This window comes from Psammomys obesus, unplaced genomic scaffold, assembly GCF_907164565.1.
Source record: "Psammomys obesus unplaced genomic scaffold, mPsaObe1.curated_primary_1811, whole genome shotgun sequence".
Classification (NCBI taxonomy): Eukaryota; Metazoa; Chordata; class Mammalia; order Rodentia; family Muridae; genus Psammomys; species Psammomys obesus.
In genome coordinates, this window is record NW_026596120.1 from 5,767,117 (window position 1) to 5,787,712 (window position 20,596).

At 35.0% G+C, this 20,596-nt stretch overlaps 1 protein-coding gene across 4 annotated transcripts in view; it reads right to left on the reverse strand.

Annotated features, from left to right (window-relative positions):
- U2surp (U2 snRNP associated SURP domain containing) overlaps nt 1–20,596 on the reverse strand; it is a 58,334-nt gene that overhangs the window by 21,457 nt on the left and 16,281 nt on the right. For 2 of the 4 annotated variants that reach the window (XM_055629661.1, XM_055629659.1), the window contains 17 exons: nt 19,700–19,798; nt 17,307–17,421; nt 16,730–16,863; nt 15,924–15,991; nt 15,333–15,427; nt 15,218–15,250; nt 15,043–15,125; nt 13,732–13,897; nt 13,358–13,569; nt 12,409–12,452; nt 9,281–9,385; nt 7,873–7,939; nt 7,634–7,797; nt 5,505–5,667; nt 4,721–4,800; nt 1,975–2,062; nt 175–297 (listed from right to left, as the gene is read on the reverse strand). In XM_055629661.1, the coding sequence (XP_055485636.1) occupies nt 175–297; nt 1,975–2,062; nt 4,721–4,800; nt 5,505–5,667; nt 7,634–7,797; nt 7,873–7,939; nt 9,281–9,385; nt 12,409–12,452; nt 13,358–13,569; nt 13,732–13,897; nt 15,043–15,125; nt 15,218–15,250; nt 15,333–15,427; nt 15,924–15,991; nt 16,730–16,863; nt 17,307–17,421; nt 19,700–19,798 (1,839 nt within the window). Of the gene's footprint in view, nt 1–174; nt 298–1,974; nt 2,063–4,720; nt 4,801–5,504; nt 5,668–7,633; nt 7,798–7,872; nt 7,940–9,280; nt 9,386–12,408; nt 12,453–13,357; nt 13,570–13,731; nt 13,898–15,042; nt 15,126–15,214; nt 15,251–15,332; nt 15,428–15,923; nt 15,992–16,729; nt 16,864–17,306; nt 17,422–19,699; nt 19,799–20,596 lie in introns of all 4 variants that reach the window. The other 2 variants (XM_055629660.1, XM_055629658.1) reach the window with 1 other exon arrangement.

Below are 20,596 nucleotides of genomic sequence, written 5' to 3' on the forward strand. Positions count from 1 at the left end.
AAAAAAAATAAAAAAACACTCCATCACATAAGAATACTACAATGAAAATCCATGTCATATGTAATATTGACTCCTGGGTATTTGTAACATTTGACTCCAGAGGTATTTTTCACAAGGATATATATATATAATACTCTCCTCCCTCTGAACAATTTTGAAGTACAGAATACCTACCTCTGTTTCCTTTTCTTCAATGATATTTACAAGTCCTAAGAAAATATTTTGAAGTTTGATCAAAAATGGTTCTGGATAGATTGCCCAATCTTCCCATGCTCTGAAGCAGGTCATTACACGTTGCTAAATAAATAGAAAACAGACAGTAAATGACTAGTTAAGGTGGTATGTCTCAAGCTTCAGTCCATGAAGGATAACCACTGTGATTTGCTGAATTTTCCTAATGTGGCTAGATTTTTTTTCACATATTAAAGAAAGTAACTGCATGTCATTCCCAAATTTTTAAAGCAAATCAATGTTTCCTATCAAGGAATCAGAACAAAGGTCTAAAAATGCTGAGGGGAAAAAACAACTTGCTTTTTTGTTAAGTAAGGTGAGCTCTCACATTGTCAGCAGTGCATGTGAGCCTCACTGGAAAACAATCTCCCAGCACCCTCTGACCGCTAAAAAAACCAAAGCAATCAAGCTTTACCCTGAATCCATTATGATCCAATGAAGCACTTCCTGCTCCTGGCTAACACTTTTCTTCGTGCATTTCTCACACTTTACTCTAAATCATACCTTACAATCAAAATTTAAGACTAAAAAAAAAAAAAAAAAAAAAAGTCAATGGATTTGTCTGAATACACAAATAATGGGGTCATGGAACACTTCCGAAGCTAAAGAAATTTCTCAACAAAATCTTCATCCCATAATAGTATATTCGTTTATTCAATTACTATGTTGGGTAGAGGGTTTGACTTTTTTTTCTGTCTACAATTTCAGGTAGAACAATGGTCTTTCTTTAAGAGTTTATTAAAAAATATATATTCGTTTTCCTTCACAGAGCTCATTAACATTAACAACCTGTCTTAAAAGTGTATTCATGATTTAAACAAGAGCAGTGTCCAGCACTCGTCATACTCCTAGAGATCTTAAATCTTCCACATAACTCCTGAAGATCAAACTTTCAAACCATTATCAAGGACATTCTTAAGCCACCTCTGTCCTTCTGCCATTATTCAGATAGTGGTGGTCAGCTTTAAGCATGCATCTGCAAACTGGGAATACAATAGCCACTCTTTCTCTCAAGTTCTGCACCTGGACACAGCAATGAAGAACTGTGTCTCGCATAGCACTTTTCATAATGGCACACTTCACACTGGGGTACAGCAGGGCCTTTTTCCTCTGGTGGCATGCTCAGTTTCAGATCCCCACCCCAGCTCAAGCACAGTAGGTACCTCAGCACACCCAGAGTCAGGTGGCACCTCCAAGACCTACGCCACAGCATGGGAGACTACACATCACAACCGCCTGCCACACTGAAGCCAAGCGTCTGAAGAGACATTCTAAACCCATGAGTAACCAGAACACATTATATATGCCATGGAAAACAAATGGTCTTCTGAATGTGTTGTGAGGAGGAAAAAAAAAACGGTATTAAAATATGTAAATAAGGCATGAGGACCTGAGTTCAGCTCCCAGCACCTAAAATCAGTTGGCCCACAATTGCTTGTAGCTCCAACTCCAGGAAGATCCTATGCCTCTGGCCTGGGTAGATATCTGCACACATGTGCATATATCCAAAAAGAGATACATACACATAATTAAAACTAATAAATCATTACAGGAAAATTTAAATAAAACATTTAAATAATTACATATATCTAAAAGCTACCTGACAACACAATATTTTAAAGAATTTAAAGAGTAATTTCTAAAATATTTAAATTTTAAATATACTTGTCTTACATTCCTTCACAGCCCTCTAATGCCCTCCTCCATTTGACACATCGGGCAGAAACAATAAAACATACATACCTTAAAATTTTCAGATTGTAAATGGCCTTGAATTGTACGGTAAGTAGCATTGAGGTCTGAAAATATCTGACATAGCTTTGTTTCAAAACTGAAATTCAAACAATACATTCTTTAAAACAAAATTGTTTTTAAAATTCACATTTTCTTCAGCCCACTAGCCAATGAAAACCTCTCCTGGTCTTATAGATAAAGCAAATTAAGAAATTTAAAATAGCAGTGTCCTTCTTTAGCAAGCAATTTGCATTTAGGATGAACTTAGCCATGTGGTCCTCCTTCTTTGTGTCATATAAAAAACAAACTTAAAAGATAAGTGATATACATGATGCAAAAAAAAAAGTACTAGCAGAATTAAAAGTAGGGCTTTCCTCCTGATACCATTCCCCCTCTCATCTACACATACACTCACACAGACACAGACAGACATATGTAACCTAAGCTAACCTAGGACTTGCTATGTAGCCACAGATAACCTTTAACTTCTTATCCTCTAGCCTCCACCTTCCAAATGCTATGCAGACACCACACCTGATATTTTAGTGCTGAGGATCAAAGCCAAGAGCTCTGGCACACTAGACAAGCACTCTACAAACTGAACTCTACCTATCCCTAGGTTATAACTTGTGTTTTCTTTCTTCTTTTCCTTTCCTTTCCTTTTTTTTTTTTTTTTTTTCCTAAGACAGGTTTTCTCTGTGTAGCCTTGGCTGTATTCAAACTCACAGAGATCCACCCGCCTCCACCTCCGGAGTGCTAGCATTGAAGGTGTGTGCCACCACCACCCAGCATGACTTGTGTTTTCAAAGGATAACCTGAATGCGGTATAGAAAACAGACAAGGAGGTAGAAGAGGGAAAACCAGTTAGGAGACTACTACTGTGATTCAGTTCAGACAATGACAGTTTGGGCCAACAGCTGGAAAAGTGGTGCCAGTCAGGGTCTGGATATATTATAAAATATATTTATATCAATAAAAAGTGTTAATGGGCAAGGTATAGGGTTGAAGAGAAAGAGGGAAGTAAAAAAAAAAAAAAAAAAAAAAAAACCTTCAAAGTTAGGAACTTAGGAGATAGAAATGCAAATCAGTCCCCAGTTGCTTCTCACTATATAACTTTGCTAGAATGGCCTCGATCCTCCTGCCTCTGCCTCTGGACTGCCAGATGACAGTGTGTACCATCACACCTGGTTTTGAGTGGTGCTGGAAATCAAACCCAGTGTTTCTTCATGCCAGGAAAACACTCAACCAACTGAGCTACAATTTCCAGTCTAGGCCACAATTCTGAATTTCCTTTTAGAGTCAACTCCCTTCCCTGAGCTTGATCATATAACAGATACAGAAGGGGAGCTTTGTTACACTGAAGGTTTACATTATGAATTATGACACTCACCACAACTCCCTCCTGCTTTAACAATAAGAACAAGGAAAACCAAAGAACAGGGCTCTAGAGATAGCTATTAAGGGCACTGAGTTCATTCAGCTCCCAGTACTGACATGACAGATCACAACTACAATTCCAGGGGATCTGACACCTTCTTCTGGCCCACATGGGCACCAGGCACACATGTGATACACCTAATACATGCAGGCAAAGCACTCATGTGGAAATAATAAAAATAAACATATCTTTTTAAAAACTCAATACAATGATTATCAAAAGAAAACAATGATGTTAAAGCTTTGCTTTCTTTTATATATACCATAATTTATTACACTATTTATGCTTACTTGAAAGTAGCTAAATAGGCAAAATAAAAGTTTTCATTTTTTTTAAAGTTCACCTATTTGATTTACTGTCAATATTTACTAAAATATAAAGCATAGTGGTTTATACTATAATCTCAGCACCTGGAAGGCTAGGGCAAGAAGCCTGCCACAAGCTCACAATCAGTCTGGGCTACACAGTCAGTTCTAAGCAATCTGGGCTAGAATAAGACCCTAGTTCAATTAAAAAAAAAAAAAAAAAAAAAAAAAAAAAGACCGGCTACATGGCTCAGTGGCTAAAAACACTTGCTGCCAAGGTGAACAACTTGAGTTCAGTCTCTGGACCCATGTGACTGGAAGAGTCAACCCCTACAAGCTGTCCTCTGACCTTCACTCACAGGTCATGTTCCATGTTTGTACAGACATACACACAAATGCCATTAAAAAGAAAAACTGGGGGTCTGGAGAGATGGCTCAGAGGTTAAGAGCACTGGCTACTCTTCCAGAGGTCCTGAGTTCAATTCCCAGCAACCACATGGTGGCTCACAAGCATCTATAATGAGATCTGGTGCCTTCTGCTGGCGTGTAGGTGTACATGCAGACAGAACATTGTATTAATAATAAAGAAATAAACCTTAAAAAAAAAAAAAAGAAAGAAAAACTGGAGAAAAAAACTTCTTAAAAAACTATTTTGGCTTACATTGATTTAATTCAATAAACATTAAGTCCACTTCTTTAAAAATTCTACTAAATGAATAGATTAAAATAATCTTTTTAAACTTTTCACTTATTATTACTACTGTAAGGCTGGAGTGAAGTTGGGGTCAGAAGACAACTTTATGGGGTCATTTATTTCCTTCCATCTTTACATGAGTTCCTAGACTCAAACTCAGTCATCAGGCTTGCCACAGCCCCTTAACCCATTAAGCCATTTCAATGACCACTAAAACTATTTATTAATAAAGAATGTTAACAGAACAATCCTCTTTTTTGATCTCCTCATCCTTAAACACAATTATTTCAAGAGTATCAGCTCATATTTTATACTTACAATTTCCTGTAGTATGAAGCATTGGCAACTTTGGCTGAAGAGTTGTATAAAACATCAGAAACCAAATATAATCTGGCAATCTGTAACATAAAATGAGGAAAAATGAAAACATTACCCAATAGCATATCTAGAAAGATGCCTATATACTCATTTCTTGAAGTAGTGGCAGGGGCTAAGTTTTGCTATGATGGATGGATGGATGGATGGATGGATGGATGGATGGATGGATGGATGGATGGATGGATTTATTATATATACAGTGTTCTGCCTGTATGTATGCCTGCAGGCCAGAAGAGGGCACCAAATCTTGGTGGTCATGAGCCACCATATGGTTGCTGTAAACTGAACTCAAGACTTCTGAGAGAACAGCCAGTCTTAACCTCTGAGCCATCTCTCCAGCCTCTTTAACTATAATTTTTAATAGTAACTACTAATTATTAGAGTTATATGAGATCTAGCATCAGAGCCATCTCTCCAGCCTCTTTAACTATAATTTTTAATAGTAACCACTAATTATTAGAGTTATATGAGATCTAGCATCATTACAATCATGGCTTTTGCAGGAATACAATGTTAATTTATTTACATTTCAACCAGTTTCTCAGACAGAACAAAAGTAGAAATGTATAGAAAAGATTTCATCAGTCAAGCTCTTTAAGTAAAAAAAAAAAAAAAAGAAAAAGAAAAAACCTTCTTACAACTTAAAAAGTTCCAACTTAAAGTCAATTATTATCCCCACTTCTCTTAACTAGATGTTCTGAAAGAATGAAAATCCTTCTATTACCTTTTTGGGAAGAGGTGTCTTTAAGATGGACAACGACTCAGTAATGCAATCCACTATTTCTTCTGCAGCTTCAGCATTATTAAGACAGAAAACCATGGCATCTCCAATATCATTTTTCCTTGGAGTTAATCCTCGCAAGATTTCTTCTAATTTATCCCGCTGTCTGAATATAAATTTTTCACTTATAAATATTTAAACACCCCAAATGTCCCAATAATTACTACTCACAGACTAGTTATCATAGCTGTTGCTCTAGTATATCAGTTACATTGGTTCACCTCACAAAAAACTAATTTAAAGCCTACTCAGATAAAATGGTTTTTAAGATTGAGTTGTTAGGTTCCCCAACTTTGTTACAAAATTTTAAAGAACTTATATAAAGAATACTTTTTCTAAAACTAACAAAATGTTCTAACTTTTTAAAAACAAAAATAAGTAAATTTTAAATTATGTTCATTTTTTTAAAAGTCTCCAAAAGTGTTCCATTCTTACTGTCCCCACTTAAAACAGAAAACGTCCAAGTTCTCCACATCCTTTCTTTGAAGGATTACTTTAACACTTTTACAAGGAATTAAGTAGGACAAGATTTTTCTGTAAGGAAAACGTAACTATTTTAGGTCCTACAGGCCACATGGTCTCTGTAAGACAGTCTCTCTACTGCTTTAATTCCAAGGCAACCTTATATGCATGTCAAGATATGAGCGCCATTGTGTTTCAATACAACTTTACTTGGAAGGCACAACAGATAAGGGCACTTGCCTGCAAGCCTGATAACCTCAGTTTCATCCCTAAGAACCACAGGGTTGAAAAGAAAAAGAGTCTTTCAAGTTGTCCACTAACCTCCACATGTATGCCACAGCATGTGCACACCGTGCCCGCACACACGTGCCCACACACAAAATACAGTAAGTAAATTATCAATCACAATAAGTAACTATTACAGTTGTGGTTACATAAGAACTGTAACCTTTATTGACAAAGCCAGGACACAGCTGGATGTGGACTAAGCACTGGCTCTGCAGATAATGAGGCGAGCATACACGTGAAGGACACACTCAGCAACTGAAGGCTTCCACTAACAAACACCTCAGCAACGCACTGGCGCAATGGCTAGTGAGCCTTACACACTGCAATGAAGTATGTAACATTACATGCTAAATCACTTTTAATCATTTATTTTTATTTTATGTATATTGGTGTTCTGCCTACACATGTCTGTGTGAGGGTGTCAGATCCCCTAGAAATGGACTTACAGACAACTGTGAGCTGCCACGTGGCAGCTGGGAATTGAGCCAGGGTCCTGCAGCAGAGCATCCAGTGCTCTTAACCACCGAGCCATCTCTCTAGGTCCCATGCTAAAATCTTTTAGCCAACGTTTTTCATGAGCTTATGAAGAACCTCTAAACACTTATTAAATACTTCTGCTTTTTTAAATGTGGCTATACCTATTCTGAGTGACCACTAATTTTTTTTTTTAAGATTAAATTTTTATCTTATATGCTTGAGTTTTTACCTCCATGTATGTGTATATATTCACAACATGCCAATCTGGTGGCTGCAGAGGCCATAAGAGGTCACTGGAACCCTAGAACTGAGATACTGGAGATTGTGGGCTACGGTGTAGGCTCTGGGATCTGAATCCAGGTCCTTGGCAAGTGTAGAAAGTGCTCTTATTAGGTGAGCCACCTCACCAGTGAGCACTAATATTAATGTTTGCTAGTTGCTATCTCAGAACTACTACACACAAACTACGAAAAGGCTTTGCCTAGACCAAACTAGCTACACAGTACTTGTTCTTCTTTCACCTTACACTCTGGCGAGAATTCTCAGTCTCCAGGTGACCTCTAGAAGAACTTTACTGCAATGCCACAGAAAGCGCTCAACTGTGTCTAAGAGATAAACACTAATTCCATCAGAGAGAGTCAAGGTCAACAGAACAATTACTTGTCTTTACCACTGTGTTTATCCCAGATGTCTAAAATCATGATGTATAATAAAACATGTTACTATTACACATTTGCAAGTGAAAATACTGCTGTATCTTACAGGTGAAACAGTCACAGCAAGACAACCAATGAAAGCAACCATTAAAGCAACTTTCCTGAATACATAACAGAAAAAAATCTTACTCTTCCTTAAGTGCTCCCTTTTTACTAGGCTCCTCTACAAATGCTTCTGTCTCTTGTTCTTCTGACATCCCATGAAGGTATGGATTTAATGGTGGTGGTCTCCAGAAGGATCCATTTTTGAACATGCGAAAATCTTCTGTCCGCCATTTCGTTGGAGAATCTCCCTAGTAATACCCAGAACGTTATTAGACAGGTCTAAACCTCCAAGTTAAGTCAACAAGGTAATTGCTTCTACTTGCCTGCAGAATAGAATAAAGTTTCCACCTGTAGTAAACATGGGCTGGTGTCTGGTTTTCAAATAAGAACCTAAACAAAACAAACAGAACCATTAAATACCATCTTCTTTAGGAGAGAGCTATCTACTTTACAGTTCTACATGAAACAGCCTATTCAAATAAAAAAAAAAAAAAAAAAGGAACTACTATCAATTAAACAAATGAGAAATACTATGTGCCTCCTTACTTCTAAAGACCAAAGGCAGATTCTCGGGCAAGGTGGTAGGGGAGGGATCCTATCTTCCATGATATTCACCTTTCCCCTGCTCCAGACTGTCTCAGAAACTAATGTGAACACAATGAATGTGTCTCACTGAGTCATGACTATTTTTATAAATTTTTTTTTAATTTAATGTTTTGTTTTGTTTTGTTTGAGACAGGGTCTCTCTATGTAGCTGTGACCTTCTTGGAACTCACCATGTACCCCAAAAACGCTGTCCTCAAACTCATAGAGATCCGCCTACCTCTGCCTCCCAAGTGCTAGTATTAAAGATGTGTGCCACCACACCGTATTTGGCAGGACTATTGTTATTAAAACACAGGTCAGAAGATTTATTAGAATATTGGAAAGATTTTCTCAATATGTAAACTTGAAAAACCTTTGCCTTGTTTACCATTTAAATCAATGTCTTAGAGAATGCAATTCAGATAATAATTTTCTTTCAAACTACTTTGCTCAATTCTAGCTTGCTTATGACTCTTTCATTGGAAAAGCAATAATGAAATACTGTTTTCGTCCTAGATAATTCTAAAGTTGTTATACAATAACTAAATAAGTGATGGAAAAAACAATCTAAACACATTCTAGCCTTAAAGACTAAGACTCACTTCTTATCCTGCAAAATTCTTTGTTTTTAGAATTTTATTCTTGGACAAAAATACATACATAGCACTTATTTGTTTGTATATGTGCATGTGCTCATTCATGCCACAGAACAAATGACAGTTAAAGCAGAACTTTTGGGAACTGCTCTCTTTCCACATGGGTTCTGGGGACTGAACTCAATTTGTCAGCTTGGCAGCAAGAGCGCTTAACCCAGTGAGCTGTACCACTAGTTCCCTCTTGGAAATATTTTTAATACCAAACAAGAAAGAAAGAAAAAAAGAAAGAGTTAAAAGAGGCTTTAAAATGCATATCTGAGGATAAGTATAGAATATAGACATAGATTATTATTGAGGCCAGAGAGATGGAGAGTTAGTTACTCTTTAATGAGCATAGCGTTTCAGTTCTAGAAGGTGAAAAGATGTCTGAAAATGAATGGATGAATGGTAACATTGTTTAGTAATGTGAATGTACTCAATGCCACTTAAAAATAGTTAATACTAAATTTTGTTATAGATTTATTACGATAAGTTAAAAAAAAAAGCACACCTGAACATAGGATTGTTGATTTCTCTGTTCATAATCATAGCTTCAAACATTGGCCCTTCACGTACAACAAATTCTATCATTCGGTGTATCAGGGCGAGCAAATTCCTACAACAACAACACAGTTAAAGAAAATGGATTCAGACATACCCCTATACAAACCTACACTTGACCTAAGTTACTATAATGATGCAGTTAAAAAAAAAAACACTCTGCTAACAGAATTTAATAGAAAAACAAACAAACTAACAAAAAAAAAAAAAAAAAAACAACCTGGAGCACACATAGGCCTTGTGCATTAATTAAGAGGGAATGGGGCAGTGAGGGTAGAGGAATGGGAAGGAAGGAGAGGTAAAGGAGTGTGGGAAGCCACAAGACAGCCTTATAGTTATAGATTTAATTTTCTAAATGCCACTTAATAATATTTTCAAAATGCAAAAAAAATCACAACTAATTGGATAGCTGCGAATACATAAAATTATTAACTTACAATTTGCATGTTACAGCCATCTAAAAATATATACACTATGTCTGTTTTAAGAGAAAATATTCCTAATACAGTCACTTTCATAATGATAATGAAATGTTATAACCATAACTTTAATTTACAAAAATGTAAAGCTATTTATCAAATTTAAGCCCTGATTTAATAAAAGACCCATCCAAATTCCTGTGATTCTAGTATACACATACCAGATGGAGTTTTTATTAAATCTGACCTTTAATGAGGCAACATCCCTTTGAAACACACTTCAAAATTAGTTTACAATTCCTAACATGTAATCCTGCCTGCATATTATCAATCAATGAAAAATTTCTATTGTAAAGCCATGAGTGGATCAACTCCTTCACTCCTGGGGACACAGTGAGGGTGTCCACTTTCTGTAATGCTCATCTTTCAATAGTTAAGCCAAAAAGATACAAGTAACTGTCTTATTAAGTCACTTTATTGCGTGCATTCACGGAAAGAATTTTTTTTATCTGAAAATAAGATCTTTTAAGATTTCAAACTAATTTCAGACACTAACTAATGCATCAGGTAGACATGACTCAGCTTATACTCATAAGCTGCTCTTGACAGTCCCCAGGTAGCACAAAGCTGGCAAGTAATAGCTGGGAAAGGCAAAAGGATATTGGCTCTTGATATAAGACACACATAAATTACATCTTGAATATTCTCAGCTCAATTAAGTCCATGTGACAAGTAACTAGAATATAAGTATAATTATAGAAGACAGTTTTTTTGGAGGGGTGCTCTATAATACTTTGCTTCAAAGTACCTGACAATGAAATAATCTCTATTACTGACTATATTTTCTACAGTTTTCAAACAACACAACTTAAATGGACACTAATATTTCTACATAGTAAAAAAAGTTAATTGCAAAGACCAAAAAATTACATGAAGGTTTAAATCTTAACAAGAGGAAATTATACATTTAGAACTACCAATTCAACTTCAAATTGTTTTTTAATCACTTAATTTTAACTTAAAAATTATTTTCCTTCACAAAAGTCTTAACTGCTGTGCAGACTGCAGTAGTGCTCACTAGTGAGAAGAAACTCAATGCACCTATGCAATTCGTGCCACTTAGAAAGGGGCCATGTAATTGGTACTCAATTCTAAAATCCCCACTGCTAAACGGCAAATTAAAACTCAGGGACATTTTATGTGCAAATCGTATTACATGACCATTGACGAGGTGGACAAATGTTATAGACCCAGAGGCTTTTATCAATATAGTAAAATAACAGTTTGACTTGAGTAATTTAGGGAACATGAACAGTGATTTATCAAATTTAAAACCAAATGATTCATTCTAATTTTAAGTCAAGACTTTTCAGCAAAACAAATACACAAAATTTTATTTAGCAATAAGCTGAGTCACACATAAAATTACTAGACTTGTTTTTTTGAATGCTACAAAAAATACTTTCCCTGTGATCACTAACAGTGGAAAAATAACCCACTATAGTATTAAACAGGCTTGTAACTGATAAAAATCTTTATAAAATTACAAGTTTAAAGTAAGTTTAAAAATGTTTCATAATTATTTAAAATTGAAATCTGACAATTAGTTGCTGCTGACTTGGAATCAAAAGTAGACAGTTGTTATACTTTTTCCTTAAGGATTATATAATTTTATTTAAAAAAATGACTTTCTATCAAAACAAAAGAGTGTAGTACAAAAATGTTATATTTTAAAGTGCATTATTTTATTTTTAAACAGTAATTATCTTATTCTGGGCAACCACAACAAAAAAAAAAAAAAAGTCTCTCAGTTATAATAAAAACCACATTTATTGGAGTCGATCGTACCAATGTCTGGTCAAAAACTGTATACTTTCCCAATCCATCCCATGATGTTTCCTGGTCCCCCGCTGCCGCAGACAGTTCAGCTGGTGCTGCTCACCAAGGCCAATGTCAAAGAGAATTTGGAATACTTTTGTGTTCATTTATTATTCAACCAGTGTTGTGTTCCTGTGTTTGGGAAAAGGCTGAGCTTGACTGAGCAAGAGCACACCTACAGCATGATTATTCCTCATTAGCAGTGTATTAAAAAAGAAATAAAATGGGGGAAGAAAGAAAAATAAAGAGACCCAAACACCTTTGTTATTATGACTAAAAGTTCCTAATACAATAATTGTGCATGAAAACAATTGCAATTTCTTCTTAAAAATCAATTAAGGAAAAAATATATATATCTGCACCTTCAGTAAGATCTAAAACCAAGATTGTACATTAAATATAGATAATCCAGAAACCAAGAGAAAGTAATAGACTGGGTCAAATTGTAACACTATCTAAAATTTACTTAAAACACCTATTTACTTAAAATACCTAGTTTCAAATTAACAGACCAACAACTCCACATTAATCTATTTAAACAGTTTAATTTCTAAAGCTATTAAAAACTCTCTAACATGATAATAAAAACAAAAGAAAAGATGACATAAAATTGCAAAATGTACTAAACTTACTTAATTTTTATACATCCTCCCCCCAAAAAGTACTGGGAAGGAGCCATTGCTCAGTCAAGGTATTACCTTTTCCTCAACACCAGTTCTTTTCAATTCAGAAGGGGATATTGTCTATATTTAGATCAGTAATAATAAAGAAAAACATGTACCTTTCTGTTGGGATAACCACTTTGACTATGGCTTGCGACAGAGTCTGTATATGAAGTCACATCAGATAATAAACATAGAATATGTGAGTATTGTTAACAAGTAACAAGCAAAAATATACATATGCATTGAAAATACTACACATCTAATCACAAGTTCTGCAGGCAATCACTGCATTTGAAGTAATAATACACTAAGCAATAACATAAATGCAAATGGATGTGTTCACAGTGAACAATTAATGTTCACCAAATGCAAAGAATCAGAACATTCCTGCTAGAATGCACATCAATGCACTAAAATAGGTACTACACTGAGAATTATCAGTTAAAGATTTTAATTTGTGAAGTAATTAACTGTTTGCCTCTGACAAAGTTTGCTACTTTGTTCCCAAGCCTTTAAAACCAGCCCTGCGATTTCAAGTGTAATTAACTCATAATAGAACCAACAAATTCTTATAACTTGAAATTAAGTTGGTTTTATGTTTAATAAAGAAAAATACTCACCCTTTGTTTTTACTAGATTAACTATTTTTGAAATAACATATATGCTATTATATAGTCTAGTAACTCTAGAAAGCTAAGTTAGTTTGCTGTCATCCAAACAATTTAACTATTTAAGTGGGCTTTCTAAACTGAAATGTCACTTAACCAAATAAAAACTATCACGCTGTCAGAACAAATAAGTTCAAACACTGAATACAACACTGGGGGAGGGGTGGGAAGGCTTACCTAGTGGTCAAAAGGGAATGGTAGTCACAAATAAAAATATTAAATATGACCTAATATTTTAATACAGGGTTTTCATGGGCTAAGGCAGGGAACATATCTACTTATTACTTTATGAGTTGCCAGAGTCACACACATTTCTATAAAATTGTTGAAAAGAAACACTACCACAGATATAGTATTTACATATTAGATGCAGCCCTATGTACACTTTTTAAATTACCTTCTCGAAATCCTCCTTGTTTTTGGGTGGTGGCAACATGGGAGCATTGGGGTTTTTTAATCGCTCTCTAGGCTGCGCATTAAAAGGCAGTCCGGATGGAGGAGGGGGCAGCGTGTGTTCCATCATTGAAGGAGGAATGTATATTGGATGTGGAGGAATAGGTACAGCTTTACCCCAACCTAACTTCATTTCAAAAGACATAATCATTTTTCCTACAGAAAAAAAAAAAGGTTAATTTAACAAGCCTCCAGAATGACTTCAATTAAATTTCCTTTCAAATGCTTTCAAATTTGATCTAAATTCTTAGTTTTCAATGAATAATTTTCTATATCAAAGAAATATCTAAATTCTCTAAGTAGACAATAGGACTTTACCATTTAAATTCTTTAGTGCTCTTTCAGCATCTCTTCTATTCATAAAAGCCACAAAGCCACAGTTTCTTTCTCTTGCTCTTTCTTCATCAGTTCTAGGCCACATAATTTTTACACTAGCTAATGGTCCAAATCTTCCAAATTCTTGGCACAGCATTTCTTCATTCATCTATTAAAACATCAGTGTTTGGTTATGTAAAACAAAAAAAGGAAGAGCAAAGAATTCTATGCAGCCCAGAAAGCAAAATCATGTAAAAAGGAAAAAGCAACCTATTAATGTGACAATATTACATTCAAATATTAGAAACTCTACACAGGTTTAAAAAAAAAAAAAAAAAAAAAAAAAACTGCCCTGCCAGGGCATTTGCAGTATTTTCATATTAGAAACTTTCTACTTAAATATTTGAAGGTTTATTTATTTTGTATTTTATGTATATGGGTACTTTGCCTCCCTGTACATCTGCACACCAGAAGATAACATCAGACAGTTTGCTATGCGGATCCTGGGAATTGAACTCAGGACCTTCGGAAGAGCAATGAGTGCTCTTAACCATTAAGCCATCTCTCCAAGTCCCTTAAATTTTAAATAAGCAGCTAAGGCTTAGGGTCTTAAGAGCTACTGGAAACACAGGCATGTCTGAATTCTCTTCCTGTTTGAAGATCTTGGGGTCAAAACATCTGTTTGCAACAGTGGTTTGTCCATATATTGAACAGCATTTCAAGCAAGAGTGGGGAGTGTATTTGTTGATGATAGAAGGAAAAAAGGCCCCATCACTTTCCTGTCTCTAGTACCCATCTGCAGAATGATCAAGAACAGAATCAAAAAAGTCAGTAAATACAGAGCAGGATCAAAGGTTAATTTTTTTTCAACAAAATACTCTAACTACCATATCCTCTAAACATACTAATCAAGCTGCAGCGGAAGAATTAAAACGCTGACACCAGCATGGTAGCATGTGCTGCAACCCCAGCCCAGGGAGGTGGGAGACAGGAGTCGTCCAAGCACAAGCTAAGATAAGAAAACCATTCAAAGAGGGAAAGGCACATGGAAAAAAAAAAACTGAACTCCGTAAGAAAGCAAGCTACACACATCAGAACAGGTGTCTCAAAGAGTACAGTCTAGTTACTAAAAAGATACACCTTCAAGATGTACAGGAAACAATTTGGATCTAACTAAATTCCAAGTTTCCAAAACAAATATTAAATACTATCTAGTTACATTAGATCTATCAACTTCAGAATCTTAATTTCATCTAACTGTCCAACAAAAAAATGAACATGAGCCAACACATTTTCTTTTAAACTTTCTTTTACCTGTGGATTGATATTTCCAAGATATAAGTTGGTAGTGCTTGGGTCTCCTACATCATGGGAACCAGGCGCATAGTCATCAAGAACTAGAACAAGGAGAAAAACAAATTATACCCTGCAAAGAACAAAGCTGAAACTATTTCTATTAATTACAAAAGCAAAAACACGGTATTACCACCAGATGATCTATTTCTTCTTGAAGGCACGTCCACTTAAAGGGGGGAAAAAGAAAACAACTCTTAGATTTTGGACAGTGAATCATAAATATGTACATTAAAATAAACATCACTTACTAGAACGTCGCTGACCATCAGAATCTGACTGAGGAGGTTCAAATCGACTTAACCTGCCTTTTGTCTTATGTCTCTCATCACGTTCTTCCTGAATTCTGTTCAAAATATTTACAGTCAACTAAGAGTAAGCCACAAGTTATTCATATTTAGCAATAAAGCTTACCTAAGTATCATTTTCAAACAGTATTTTCATTATTATATAATAACATTAATTATAATTATAACCAAGAATACTTAGCCCCCTCGGTTACAAGACAGGAACAATTATCTATCTCCCTTAGTGTAAAAACAAAATTCAACATGAAACTACTGCTTACATTTTTGCTCTTAATAAATCTGATGACCCCTTACTTCAACCATAGTGAATAAACAGGATTCCAGACAGAAAATAAGCCAACTGATTTAAATCCACTCATTACAAGCAGCAAGACACTGATGTAATGCTAGTTGACTTTTAAGTACATGCTATCATTTGTTATAGCCATAGCAAGCTCACTTGTAAGGCAGCTGATATTAACTAATACATATCGTAACAACTGTAATTACCAGTCCAATATGCCTGTGATAGAGAATTCTTCCTATAAAACTTACTGCTTTAGTTCTTCTTTGAAAAGCTCCAAATTGCTTTTTTTCTTTTCTTTCTCTCCTTTCTTCAGTGGCTATGAAGAATAAGTTTAGGTGAAACAAATATCAAACGAAATATATGGTTTCTTTTGGTAGTGACAAAAAGCTTCTGGAATTGCAAAATGGCAATTTTTGAATAACCGTGAATATACTGAAAGATCCCATCTAATTATATACACTTTAAAGAGCAAATTTTACGGTATGTGAATTATATAGCAATAAAGATGTTATGTTTTGATTGTTTTCAGAGCTATCTTAACAGCCACTCAAGAAAAAAAAAATCAATGTCACTATTTAATGTAATCATATTTAACTAATCAAACTGTGGCTCCAAGAGACCTGATCCCACATCTATCAATGTAAAACTCCTATTTCCAATGAATAGAAAACTCTATAATGAGAACTTACAAGACAGAAACGTCAGCTCTGACAGTAATTACTAAACCAACCCAAGAAACATGTACTACATGTTGCTAATAAATTTAGGGTCTTGGTTCAGGACCGTTAAAAGAATAATGTTACCCTACATTTAGAACCCAAGTTCTGACCTAAAATATATAATATGAACACAGAAACAAGTGTTCAGACTACATGACCTGACCTAATCCTTCAACAGTTGTCTACATAAATTACTGAGTTAGACAACATCAAAAACTCAACACTTACTTCAAGACTTATAAACCGTAAAAAATTTCTTACAGGGGATACACTCAAAGTACCAATGACAATGCCAGCTTCTACAATAAATGCTCAATTATTTAATAATGACTTACAGGCTTTTTTGTCTCTATCACAAGAAGAGATGGTGGCCTTTCATTGGACGACTGATTTGGAGGATTTTTTTGATCTGCAAACCTTGAAGATGGCTTGTAGATTTTACCTCTTTTTTCATCTGTTTCATGTTCATCTGAAATTTAAAATACTAGGTTGTAAAACTACATAATTTTGGTTTTTGTTATTCTTACTTGTTATTCTTACTTACTCTTTTAGTATTAAGATTTGAATGAAATTAAATTTACATATTACCACTCTATCTGAAAAAAAATCACAACTTAATCACTTTATAGTAGAACTACAAAACTCTAAAAATTTTGCAACATAATTTGCTTTTATAAACTTGAGAGATACAAAGAGGTTTTTAAATATTATTATTATCTCCTTTATATAGTCCAATTATCAAATTTGGTATCTCTTCATTACTCCCTATTTGGTCATTTATAGTGTTAATTACTCTAACCACTAGAGGGTGCTAATAGAAAAGAAACATGAAATTTAAAGTCAGATGTCTTCCATAATTAATCTGCTGTCACATTATCCAAGATTTGTTCAAATCCAGATCTCTGCACTTACCTTTAGCTGCATTAACAACCCCTCCTCGAACAAATGTTTTCACTTTATTACCATCACTTCCTTCAAAAGCAGCAAGAAATTCCTCGTAAATTTCAGCAGCTGCCTTCTCATCCTCCTAAATGCATAATGGTACATTAGTGCATTAGAAATACTAGTGACAAAGAATTGCTGTTTAAGTGTGGTCTGACTTGTTTTGTTCTTTTGTTTTGAGTCGGGATTAAATATGTACGCCAGGCAGATCTAAACTCAATATGTAGACCAGACTGGTCTTTAACAGAGACCTGCCTGCCAAATGCTGGTATTAAAGACTAACACCACCAAGTGGAGAGGCAGCTCAGTTGAGAGCACGGGCTCTTCTTCCTAAGGACCCAGTCCCAGCATCCACACAGCAGCTCACAACCATCTGTAACTCCAGTCCTAGGGGACCAACTCCCTCTTCTGGTCAGGCACACAAGGTGCACAAACACAGGCAGGCCCAACACCCATATACATAAAAAAGAAAAGAAATAACATGTAAAACCTCTCCCTTCTCATGTAATTCTAGCATCTAATATTTGGCGGACATTAGGTATTACAACAATTAAATGTTAAGTAATTAAAACAAAAGGCTTTGCTCCTTTACTAAAAATTTAGAGTTGAAAAAAATAACTTACATACATACAGGTAAACAAATATATTTAAAGACAATTCAAAAATCAAAATGTAAGACAAAGTAACTTTATGAAAACATATTATCCTAATTACTATATTAAGAAGTTCTCCAAGATGTGACGACTTAATTCGTAAATATAAAAACTTCATTCTCAAATAATCAAAGATACAACAGAAGCAAAGCCACAGTACCTACTCCTGACATGGAATTAAAGAAAACGCTAGAACTGATATTCTCACTTATAAATCACCTAAGTATTCCCAAAATATGTATGAATAAGCAAGCCAGGCGTGGTGGTGCACACCTGTAATCCCAATACTCAGGGAGGCAGAGGCAGGAGAATCGTTGTGGGTCTGAGGCCAGCCTTGTCTACAAAGTAAGTCCAAGACAGCCAAGGATATACAGAGAAACCCTATCTCAAAAAAAAAAAAAAAGGCAAGCTGAGAATGGTAGTATATGCCTATTACTTCAGAGGTCAATACAGAAAGACAAAGCAGCCACATAAGGAGACACTGCCTCAAACGCCCAATCAAACATTAGAATGGAACATATCAGAAAAGACATCCAATAACAAGTAGAAAAGTGTTACTCAATTAAAGGAATAAGTACATCAGTAAAAGGAGCATCTAGTGTCAGTGGGAGATAGAGACTTTCCCAAAATTGACCAGCATAACTGACAACTAACTATATGTAAAAAATAAAATGAGGTCAATTCTTTCTAAGAAAAACTACAGAAAGATTAGATTTTCTTAAAAATGAAAACAATCCTAAGGAATTAATTGGTATTCTCCTAGGAATACAGATCCTAAAAGAAAATACAGGGAAATTCTTCTATAAGCCAGAAATGGAAAGGGAAAGAAAAATACACTTGATTAGAAACACAGAAATTGTGGGAAAAGACTGACAACTGAATTTAACAATTTTTACAAGGAAAAATAAAACCAAGAGAAAAATAAAACAGAGGCAGGAGCTAGTCAACTGTATTCCCACTAAAAGAACTGCAAATATAAACAGAGGCGTTATTTTTCACACTATATAGACTGGCAAAAACTCCTCCCCCTACTTTCAAGTGTATCAGGTTAGGGACATCACTAATAACATTACTGATAGGGAACAAAGTGTCCCTGCCCTACAGAGAACACTCTGACGATACTGACAAGTACAGCAGAACCACATTTATTAATTTACCATTCACTCCAACAATTTCCCTTTCAGGAATATGTTCCAAAAACAAACTGGAAAAAAAAATGCACCTATGTGTAACATTATTCCTAACAGCATTATTTGTAATATAAAGTCTAAGGAGCAAAACCACAAATCCCTCTGTAGGATTTTAAATGAGTAAATTATTACAAACTGACAATGCTATGAACATGGAATGCTTCTACCCTACAAGTAATCACAAAGACATTCATTAAAAAGATAAATGGAGGAAAGTGCCCTCACTCTACAGCACTCATCTCAGGGAAATGGGAACAATACAGTGCATGCACACCTAAACACACACTACACACACTGACAAAAACAACACATCATAAAAGAACTAATCATCACTAAGAGAAATAGACCAGAAGACAGGAAGAGAAGCTGAACTCATCTAAACATCTTCTGTGTTAAAGACGTGATTCGTGTGTGGAGTTGCAAACATCTAAGCAATCAAATTCTTCAGGAAACATGGTGTCTACTGCTCCCTACACATTCACATAACCAAGCATAACCTAAAATACAGTTCAAACATTACCTTTTTCTTTAGTTCCTCTTGTTCCTTCTTACTTAAGGTTCGCTTTGCTGTGCTCATTTTTCCAATACTGAACGCTTTAAGCTTGTTTTCTAGAAGAGGCTGTGAAAAAAAAAAAAAAAAAGATTTTGTGTTTACATACATATTTTAATTGACAACCAAGTTTTTAGAAGTTTCTAAAGTACCAATACAAAGAAAAGCTGCCCATCTTAGGCTGATTCTGATGTAAACACTCACTGATTAAGGAATGCTTTTTATTCCTAACTCAAAGTCAGTAATAGGCAAAAGCCATTTTTTAAGGGGAAAAGGGCTTAAATAACAAATAGCAACCAAGGCTTAGAACAAAAGCTCAGAGGAGAGAAAAGATAGACATCTCTAGGCAAAAGTAGCCATGAGAGAAAAAGATCATCACATGGGCAGGGCATCCATTTCCAATCTCACAAAGCCATCACCTACTTCATGTTCAGGTATTTAAATCACATCACATCCATTTATAATTTGAGTACTTCATTTATCAAAAATACTGATATTAACAATTTCATTTTCTCTGCTAAGAATGTACCATCTACTGTGTATTTCAGGTTTCAGCATATATAAAACTTTATCAATATTTTTTAACACACAAATGAGTATCCTTAATCTAAAAATCTAAAATCTGGAACACTCAATACCACAAGCGGGACGTCCAATATCTAATCTCAAGGAACAGGTTTCAGTCAAAATCCAGGTCCAAAAATACTGTGTAACAAATTACCTTTGGGATGTATGTGTAAGACATATATAAGACAAAGATGAATTTTATGTTTAGTCTTAGGTCTCATGCCCAATTAACCTCAGGTGTATGAAAATATTCCAAGTCAAAATTCTAATAATAATAATAAAAGCCAAAAGCCAAAACAC